At 49.2% G+C, this 11,213-nt stretch overlaps 1 protein-coding gene across 1 annotated transcript in view; it reads left to right on the plus strand.

The window, feature by feature from the left end:
* The window catches only part of LOC143298537 (uncharacterized), a 47,961-nt gene that overhangs the window by 28,148 nt on the left and 8,600 nt on the right, over positions 1–11,213 (plus strand). The window contains exons 17-19 of the mRNA XM_076611399.1: positions 2,222–2,284; positions 7,910–8,115; positions 9,451–9,873. Coding sequence (XP_076467514.1) covers positions 2,222–2,284; positions 7,910–8,115; positions 9,451–9,873 — 692 coding nt within the window. The remainder of the gene's footprint in view (positions 1–2,221; positions 2,285–7,909; positions 8,116–9,450; positions 9,874–11,213) is intronic.

Here is an 11,213-nt window from a genome sequence, read left to right on the forward strand (position 1 = left end):
CCTTCCATGTTGTGTCTGCAGTGATTTCCTTCCACATCTTGTCTGCAGGGATTTCCTTCCATGTTGTGTCTGCAGGGATTTCCTTCCACATCTTGTCTGCAGGGATTCCTTCCACATCTTGTCTGCAGGGATTTCCTTCCATGTTGTGTCTGCAGGGATTTCCTTCCACATCTTGTCTGCAGGGATTTCCTTCCATGTTGTGTCTGCAGGGATTTCCTTCCATGTTGTGTCTGCAGGGATTTCCTTCCACATCTTGTCTGCAGGGGATTTCCTTCCACGTCTTGTCTGCAGGGGATTTGTTCCACATCTTGTCTGCAGGGGATTTCCTTCCACATCTTGTCTGCATGGGATTTGTTTCACGTCTTGTCTGCAGGGGATTTCCTTCCACGTCTTGTCTGCAGGGGATTTGTTCCACATCTTGTCTGAAGGGGATTTCCTTCCACATCTTGTCTGCATGGGATTTGTTTCACGTCTTGTCTGCATGGGTTTTGTTCCATGTGTTGTATTGGAGGTTTTTGTTTGTTTTTTTCCCCCTCCCCCCCCCACCCCCCTCCGCCTCTTTGCAAAGCAGTTTCTGTTCTTTCAAAAGCAAAGGAATCACAGTTGAGACATTTTAACATAACTCTGCATTGGTTATGTGCAATAGATTCATGTTGACTTTGTAATCAAAACATTTTTTTTCTTTTAGATTGTTTGTCCAAAATATAATAATGACGTTAATAATATGTACACATATTTTAGAGACTGGCAATCACTGCCATTTCTTGCACAAATACACAGGCATACAGTCTCTCTCCCACTGTTTCTCTGTGTGTTTCTCAAAGCACTCTTTTTCTTTTTTCTTTGCCTTTTTAATATGATAAAAATGAAGGATTTTGTGCTGCATTGTCTTGAAGGATTCTGTGCCATGTGTTGTATTGAAAGGTACTGTGCCATGTGTTAAGGATTTTGTGCCATGTGTTAAGGATTTTGTGTCATGTGTTGTCTGAAGGATTCTGTGCCATGTGTTGAAAGATTTTGCGCCATGTGTTGTCTGAAGGATTCTGTGCCATGTGTTGAAAGATTTTGCGCCATGTGTTGTCTGAAGGATTCTGTGCCATGTGTTGTATTGAAAGGTATTGTGCCATGTGTTGTGTTAAGAATTTTGTGCCATGTGTTGTCTGAAGGTGTGCCATGTGTTGTCTGAAGGATTTTGTGCCATGTGTTGTCTGAAGGATTCTGTGTCATGTGTTGTATTGAAAGGTATTGTGCCATGTGTTGTCTGAAGGTGTGCCATGTGTTGTCTGAAGGATTTTGTGCCATGTGTTGTCTGAAGGATTCTGTGTCATGTGTTGTATTGAAAGGTATTGTGCCATGTGTTGTATTGAAAGGTATTGTGCCATGTGTTGTATTGAAAGGTACTGTGCCATGTGTTGTGTTGAAGGATATGTGCCATGTGTTGTGTTGAAGGATATGTGTCATGTGTTGTATTGAAGGATATGTGTCATGTGTTGTATTGAAGGATATGTGCCATGTGTTGTATTGAAAGGTATTGTGCCATGTGTTGTGTTGAAGGATATGTGCCATTTGTAGTGTTGAAGGATATGTGCCATGTGTTGTGTTGAAGGATATGTGCCATGTGTTGTATTGAAAGGTATTGTGCCATGTGTTGTGTTGAAGGATATGTGTCATGTGTTGTATTGAAGGATATGTGTCATGTGTTGTATTGAAAGGTATTGTGCCATGTGTTGTGTTGAAGGATATGTGCCATGTGTTGTGTTGAAGGATATGTGCCATGTGTTGTATTGAAAGGTATTGTGTCATGTGTTGTGTTGAAGGATATGTGCCATGTGTTGTGTTGAAGGATATGTGCCATGTGTTGTGTTGAAGGATTTGTGCTTTTGTTTTATTCCTTTTTTTAAGATTTCCCTTTTGTATATGCAGATGTTCAAGATCCCATAATGTGTTTATACACCTGCATATGCACATGCTGAAGATCCCATAATTCATGTCAGTATTTAAGCGAACTTTGAAAACATTATTGTACCCAGAATGCACACACTGTCCCAAAACATACATACCACCCTGAAAGGTGGAGCAAAAACAGCCGTCTGTCACAGAAGAGTGAATGTAGAAGGAGAGAAAAGTGTTGTGGCATGTGTTGAAGCATACACCATTTTAGTTTTGAGTCCTGGAGGCAGACATGGTGATAAAACACTGAGCGATAGATATCCTTTTTCAGAAGCGTCGAACCCTGGGGACAAGTTCCTGGAGATGGTTGCAGATGGGAACGCAGGGTTTTCAGGTACGTTACTGCTGTCTGTCCTGTCTGTGTTGCCATGAACGGCAGGGATTAAATAGTCTGTTTTTTTTGGGTTTTTTTTTGTAACCTCTTTGTCTCTTTATCTTATGTCCCTGCATGTTCATAGAATGTTCTTCTTTTTTATTTGTTGTGCTCTCCCATCATCTACACTGTTTTAGTGGCAATACTCCCACACTGCTCACTCCAGTCACCCATACACCCACACTGCTCACTCCAGTCACCCACACACCCACACTGCTCACTCCAGTCACCCACACACACCCACACTGCTCACTCCAGTCACCCATACACCCACACTGCTCACTCCATGTCACCCATACACACCCACACTGCTCACTCCAGTCACCCACACACCCACACTGCTCACTCCAAGTCACCCATACACCCACACTGCTCACTCCAGTCACCCATACACCCACACTGCTCACTCCATGTCACCCACACACACCCACACTGCTCACTCCAGTCACCCATACACACCCACACTGCTCACTCCAAGTCACCCATACACACCCACACTGCTCACTCCAAGTCACCCATACACAGCCACACTGCTCAATCCAAGTCACCCCCACACACCCACACTGCTCACTCCAGTCACCCATACACACCCACACTGCTCACTCCAAGTCACCCATACACCCACACTGCTCACTCCAAGTCACCCATACACCCACACTGCTCACTCCAAATCACCCATACACCCACACTGCTCACTCCAGTCACCCACACACAGCCACACTGCTCACTCCAGTCACCCACACACCCCCACACTGCTCACTCCAGTCACCCACACTGCTCACTCCACGTCACCCATACACAGCCACACTGCTCACTCCAAGTCACCCATACACAGCCACACTGCTCACTCCAGTCACCCATACACACCCACACTGCCCACACTGCTCACTCCAAGTCACCCACACACCCACACTGCTCACTCCAGTCACCCATACACCCACACTGCTCACTCCATGTCACCCACACACCCACACTGCTCACTCCAGTCACCCATACACCCACACTGCTCACTCCATGTCACCCATACACCCACACTGCTCACTCCATGTCACCCACACACCCACACTGCTCACTCCAGTCACCCACACTGCTCACTCCAGTCACCCATACACAGCCACACTGCTCACTCCAAGTCACCCATACACACCCACACTGCTCACTCCAGTCACCCATACACACCCACACTGCTCACTCCAAGTCACCCATACACACCCACACTGCTCACTCCAGTCACCCACACACCCCCACACTGCTCACTCCATGTCACCCATACACACCCACACTGCTCACTCCATGTCACCCATACACCCACACTGCTCACTCCAGTCACCCACACACACCCACACTGCTCACTCCAGTCACCCATACACACCCACACTGCTCACTCCACGTCACCCATACACAGCCACACTGCTCACTCCAAGTCACCCCCACACACCCACACTGCTCACTCCAGTCACCCATACACACCCACACTGCTCACTCCAAGTCACCCATACACCCACACTGCTCACTCCAGTCACCCATACACCCACACTGCTCACTCCATGTCACCCACACACCCACACTGCTCACTCCAGTCACCCATACACCCACACTGCTCACTCCATGTCACCCATACACCCACACTGCTCACTCCATGTCACCCACACACCCACACTGCTCACTCCAGTCACCCACACTGCTCACTCCAGTCACCCATACACAGCCACACTGCTCACTCCAAGTCACCCATACACACCCACACTGCTCACTCCAGTCACCCATACACACCCACACTGCTCACTCCAAGTCACCCATACACACCCACACTGCTCACTCCAGTCACCCATACACAGCCACACTGCTCACTCCATGTCACCCATACACACCCACACTGCTCACTCCATGTCACCCATACACCCACACTGCTCACTCCAGTCACCCACACACACCCACACTGCTCACTCCAGTCACCCATACACACCCACACTGCTCACTCCAAGTCACCCATACACAGCCACACTGCTCACTCCAAGTCACCCCCACACACCCACACTGCTCACTCCAGTCACCCATACACAGCCACACTGCTCACTCCAAGTCACCCCCACACACCCACACTGCTCACTCCAAGTCACCCATACACACCCACACTGCTCACTCCAAGTCACCCATACACCCACACTGCTCACTCCAAGTCACCCATACACCCACACTGCTCACTCCAAATCACCCATACACCCACACTGCTCACTCCAGGTCACCCATACACCCACACTGCTCACTCCAAATCACCCATACACCCACACTGCTCACTCCAGTCACCCACACACAGCCACACTGCTCACTCCAGTCACCCACACTGCTCACTCCAAGTCACCCATACACAGCCACACTGCTCACTCCAAGTCACCCATACACACCCACACTGCTCACTCCAGTCACCCATACACACCCACACTGCCCACACTGCTCACTCCAAGTCACCCACACACCCACACTGCTCACTCCAGTCACCCATACACCCACACTGCTCACTCCATGTCACCCACACACCCACACTGCTCACTCCAGTCACCCATACACCCACACTGCTCACTCCATGTCACCCATACACCCACACTGCTCACTCCATGTCACCCACACACCCACACTGCTCACTCCAGTCACCCACACTGCTCACTCCAGTCACCCATACACAGCCACACTGCTCACTCCAAGTCACCCATACACACCCACACTGCTCACTCCAGTCACCCATACACACCCACACTGCTCACTCCAAGTCACCCATACACACCCACACTGCTCACTCCAGTCACCCATACACAGCCACACTGCTCACTCCATGTCACCCATACACACCCACACTGCTCACTCCATGTCACCCATACACCCACACTGCTCACTCCAGTCACCCACACACACCCACACTGCTCACTCCAGTCACCCATACACACCCACACTGCTCACTCCAAGTCACCCATACACAGCCACACTGCTCACTCCAAGTCACCCCCACACACCCACACTGCTCACTCCAGTCACCCATACACAGCCACACTGCTCACTCCAAGTCACCCCCACACACCCACACTGCTCACTCCAGTCACCCATACACACCCACACTGCTCACTCCAAGTCACCCATACACCCACACTGCTCACTCCAAGTCACCCATACACCCACACTGCTCACTCCAAATCACCCATACACCCACACTGCTCACTCCAGTCACCCACACACAGCCACACTGCTCACTCCAGTCACCCACACACCCCCACACTGCTCACTCCAGTCACCCACACTGCTCACTCCAAGTCACCCATACACAGCCACACTGCTCACTCCAAGTCACCCATACACACCCACACTGCTCACTCCAGTCACCCATACACACCCACACTGCCCACACTGCTCACTCCAAGTCACCCACACACCCACACTGCTCACTCCAGTCACCCATACACCCACACTGCTCACTCCATGTCACCCACACACCCACACTGCTCACTCCAGTCACCCATACACCCACACTGCTCACTCCATGTCACCCATACACCCACACTGCTCACTCCATGTCACCCACACACCCACACTGCTCACTCCAGTCACCCACACTGCTCACTCCAGTCACCCATACACAGCCACACTGCTCACTCCAAGTCACCCATACACACCCACACTGCTCACTCCAGTCACCCATACACACCCACACTGCTCACTCCAAGTCACCGATACACACCCACACTGCTCACTCCAGTCACCCATACACAGCCACACTGCTCACTCCATGTCACCCATACACACCCACACTGCTCACTCCATGTCACCCATACACCCACACTGCTCACTCCAGTCACCCACACACACCCACACTGCTCACTCCAGTCACCCATACACACCCACACTGCTCACTCCATGTCACCCACACTGCTCACTCCATGTCACCCACACTGCTCACTCCAAGTCACCCACACACCCACACTGCTCACTCCAAGTCACCCATACACCCACACTGCTCACTCCAGTCACCCATACACCCACACTGCTCACTCCAAGTCACCCATACACCCACACTGCTCACTCCAGTCACCCATACACCCACACTGCTCACTCCATGTCACCCATACACCCACACTGCTCACTCCATGTCACCCATACACCCACACTGCTCACTCCAAGTCACCCATACACCCACACTGCTCACTCCAGTCACCCACACTGCTCACTCCATGTCACCCACACACAGCCACACTGCTCACTCCAAGTCACCCATACACCCACACTGCTCACTCCATGTCACCCATACACCCACACTGCTCACTCCAAGTCACCCATACACACCCACACTGCTCACTCCATGTCACCCATACACCCACACTGCTCACTCCATGTCACCCATACACCCACACTGCTCACTCCAGTCACCCATACACCCACACTGCTCACTCCATGTCACCAACACTGCTCACTCCATGTCACCAACACTGCTCACTCCATGTCACCAACACTGCTCACTCCATGTCACCAATACACACCCACACTGCTCACTCCAAGTCACCCATACACCCACACTGCTCACTCCAAGTCACCCATACACCCACACTGCTCACTCCAAGTCACCCACACTGCTCACTCCAAGTCACCCACACAGCCACACTGCTCACTCCAAGTCACCCACACACAGCCACAATGGGCTATGTCTGTCACTGTCCCAGCATCGGCAGTCCACAGGGAACTATCAGACTTTCTCAAACCAGTCAGTACTTTCTCTCCTGAAAGGCTGGGAGCTGTTGAGTGTGAGCAGCAAATCTTTCTCCTATCTTGGTCATGTGGAGTGGAACAGATTTCCCTTCTCAGCCTGTCATGTGGAATCCCCAGTTCAGTTTTCAAAGTCTCTCAAAACACACTTCCATTCTGTTTACGATATTGACAAATGCGTTCCTTGAACTGCTGGTTGAGTGTGTGTTTGCGTGTTCATGTGTTCATGCTTTTGTACTCAAGTGTAGGGAAGTGTAAGGGTCAGTCTGTATTTTAAGTGCAGGGACGTTCGTTTTCTGAGAGTCAAATAAACATTGGTTGAAGTGCATGGTTATTGCTTTTCACTGGTTTGCAGAACACTGACAAATAACAGGTAGAGGGTAAGAAAGTAGAATTCATCTTCACTTCTTTACTTTCTTTGTGCACACTGATTGGAATGACTGAAAATGGGTAGCGCTCTCAATGTAGCAATGCGCTCTCCTTGTGGAGAGCTGCCCAAATTTCACACAGAGAAATCTGTTGGGACAAAAAAGAGTAATACAATGCAATACAAACTTTGTTAGCCAACAAAATAATGCAGAGAGAAAAGAGAAAAATGTGGCCGATGACCCAGATTTAACATTGTGTGACTGCATGAGTGGAATTATTTATATATTTCCATATTGGCATTTTTTTCAATTTTTCTCTCTCCATTAGTTTAGTATGTTTCGGTATTAAGAAAGACATGCATTCAGGTTTAGCTGCCCTTGGATTCTTGGTCTGCAAACATTTCAGTATTTGTGTGAAAGTTGAGTGACTCCCACACCCCATGTGACTGACTGCCTGCCTGTGGCTTGTCAGGTTTGCTGAAGTCTCCCCAGAAAAGGGAGTGCAGTCTGATGGAGGAGGAGGAGGTGGGGGGTCAGCAGATATCTCACCCTCCCCAGCACTCGCTGAGCACGCCGCGGAACAACCTGCACACCCCCACCCATCACCCCACCCTGGGCAGCCCCTCGCACCGCTCACCCCTCAAGGCGGGGGCAGAGTCGCAGTGGCTGGGACAAGAGGTAATGCAGAGGGTGACACAGAACTGGACCACTCGGTCAGCAGAGCACTTTCACAGCTTTCTCACTGTTTGCTTTCCTAACGTTTGGTTTCAAAGGCATTCTGAAGACACTGACACATTCAGCCTGCCAGCTGTTTGGCTGAGGAAGGCTGTCAGTGATCATTTTTATGAACATTTTTATTTCCGCACCTTTCCAGTCTCCATTTGCTGCCTGTTAGTCCATGTCTTCTCTTGCTGATTTGATCATCTTTCTAGCAGCCCAGTTTGGCAGAATGTCATTTGTAGTGTAGTTTCACTTCCATTTGATAAAAAGCGTTTTGTTTGTTTTTGATAACATGTGAAACAGTATTTGGAGTAAACTACACAATCACCATGTTTAAAATTATTTCTTGGAGAGAGTTGACTGCAGCTGAAGGAGAGCTGGGCCAGGCGAGGTAACACAGCCCTGGACAGCAGTGGGGATGTTTGGTGGCAACCTTACATGCCACAGGGCACAACAAGAAATAATGAGTTGGCTGGCATTGTCAACATTGTCTTGTGACAAGATGCACGATTTAATGAACCTTCGACCCATATTGGGGCATGGAGGATTTCAGAGAACCGCACAATCAGGAACAGAACCAGGATTATCATAACGTTTGCATCAATTAAGCCTTTCACTTCCAACCGTGGATGTAGCTGTGGTTTAGGGGTAACTGCATTATCAGGTGTCCAGCCACGCTTACCTCCCTTGCAAATGGCGACGGCCTTGATGAGTGTTCAAAGCAATTTCTTGGCAAGTTTTGGATTGATTTTGATGCAGAGCGAAGAGCTGTTGATCATGGCTGCCCAAAATGTACAGTACAAAACAGATGGCAAGAATTTTGTTTGATTTTCCTCACAATGTCGACAGTAGCAACTACGAAAACATGATAGAAAACGGAAGTAGTGTTGTTGTTGATCAACTGAAGTGATTCTGGTTATCCTGATGATAATTACATGCTACAAGGTACAGCAAGAGGAAGGGGGTGGGGTCGTGCCAGAAGTTGGTATTGAACAAACCCAATATTTTGGCTTGAAGCCTTCATTTTGGCTTGAAGCCTTCATTTTGGCTTGAAGCCTTCATCTACTATGAAACCCTCCAGATAAAGGCTTCAAGCAGAAACATTGTGCATGGTGTGTTTTTGTGTTGTAATATTGTGTGTGTCTTAAAGTGTTGTCTAATTACACATACTTATGTTGATTGTGGCCAGACATTCCTGCCGGTATCCTGTATCAGTCCGGAATGTTTCTGTGTTTTCTGGCGCCACCTTCTGCATGGTCACTGATCCGTGTTGAACAGTCTTGGTATTTCCAGGTACCCGACCTGTCGCTGTGCGGGTTTGAGGACTCGCCGGTGAAGAAGTCGTCATCGTCGGTGGGGGTGGGGGAGAACAGCAACAGCGCGGACCTGCACACACACAGTCTTTCCCTGTCACACTTCCTGCAGCAGTCCCCCGTGAAGAAGGAGGAGGGGTTAGGGCTGGGGTCGCTGGGCGGGGAGAACGGCAATGGCTCCAGCCTCCACCACCATGCCCACCCCCTCTCCCTCAGCCCCTTCTTGCAGTCCCCCGTGAAGAAGTCCGAGGCGTTGGAGGGTGGTGGTGGCGGTGGTGTCGCCATGCCGACGCTGAGCGTGCCTTCCACCTCCTCCGGGCCTTTGGCATCGTCCTCCTTCATCCCCGCACCCCCCTCCCTGTTTGGGGAGAGCTCGCAGGACTCCCTGGTGGCTCGTCTGGATGTGAGTGTACTGCTGGTTTCCCTTTCCTCGCTTCTCTTCGTCTTTTCTTGATAGTGATAACACAGTAATAATGATAATAATAGTGATAATATTAACAATAATGGTAATAGTAATGAGTATTTTTAATGTACTGTACCTCCTAAGCACATGATCCCACTGGATCAGTGTTGGGAAGTTGTAGCTGAAAGGTCATTGTGTTCCGATGTGAAGACAGACATTGCTTCATCTACCAAGGAGCACTTGTTGCTTGTCTGTTCTGGTAAAACCACCCTGTGTATGTCTTGTCTTGTCTTGTTCCTTGACTCTGTGAAGAGTCATTTGTGCGCTTGGCTGAGTATCTGTGTGTGACAAGCTACGTGAGGGAGCAGCGATTCTTTAACCTTTCCGCTTCCACACTGTTTGTCCCCATCAGGACAACTAGATTTGTACTGTATCCCCCACCCCTCCAAACTTTGGCAGGTGTGGAAGTGATGGACTCACACACACACACACACACACACACACACACATATGCACACACATTTGCGTATGGAAGCACAATGAGACAGGTGGACAGAAAATTGGATAGGGAAACAGACACACAGAATTGATATAGAAAAACGACAGACTGACGCATGCAAAACATGCACACACACACACACACACACACACACACACACAAAAGCAACACACATACATGTACAGGCACAAACACACACAAAACCCCCCAAAACACCCACGCAAAAACACACATGTAAAAACCTACATACACACACACACACACACACACACACACACACACACACAAATATCACTGATAGTGAAAAGACGCTAAAAAAAAAAGAACTCACACATACACACACTCTCTCTCTCTCCCACTCACACACGCACACACATATGCAATCATATGCATGTGCACACAGAGGAAGAGAAAGGTGAAGTTGTGTCAGATGAAAACTGGTGATTCTTCCTCTGGGCTGCTACATACACATTCCCTCGAGTGGGCTTTTTTCATGCATGACCAATTCTTCCTGTCATGAAGGCAGTTTTTCTCCTTTCTGGGGTCTGCATGTTAGGTATGTTCTTGTTTCCATAACCCATTGTATGTTGATGTGGGTTTCAGGATCTTTCACATTCTGCATTCGATCTTCTGCATGCACATAAACACACAAAGGTGGTTCAGGCACTGGCAGGTCTGTCATGCCTGTTGACCTGGAAGATTGGAAAAATGTCTGTCCACCAAGCACCTTGACTGGGATTGGAACCCTTGACTCATATTGAAAGTCTGATGCTTTAACCACTTGGCTGTTGCACCTTTTTTGATAGGTAATAACAAGAAACGACAGGTGATGACAGGTGAG

The sequence above is a fragment of the Babylonia areolata genome, chromosome 24 (assembly GCF_041734735.1).
Source record: "Babylonia areolata isolate BAREFJ2019XMU chromosome 24, ASM4173473v1, whole genome shotgun sequence".
NCBI lineage: Eukaryota > Metazoa > Mollusca > Gastropoda > Neogastropoda > Buccinidae > Babylonia > Babylonia areolata.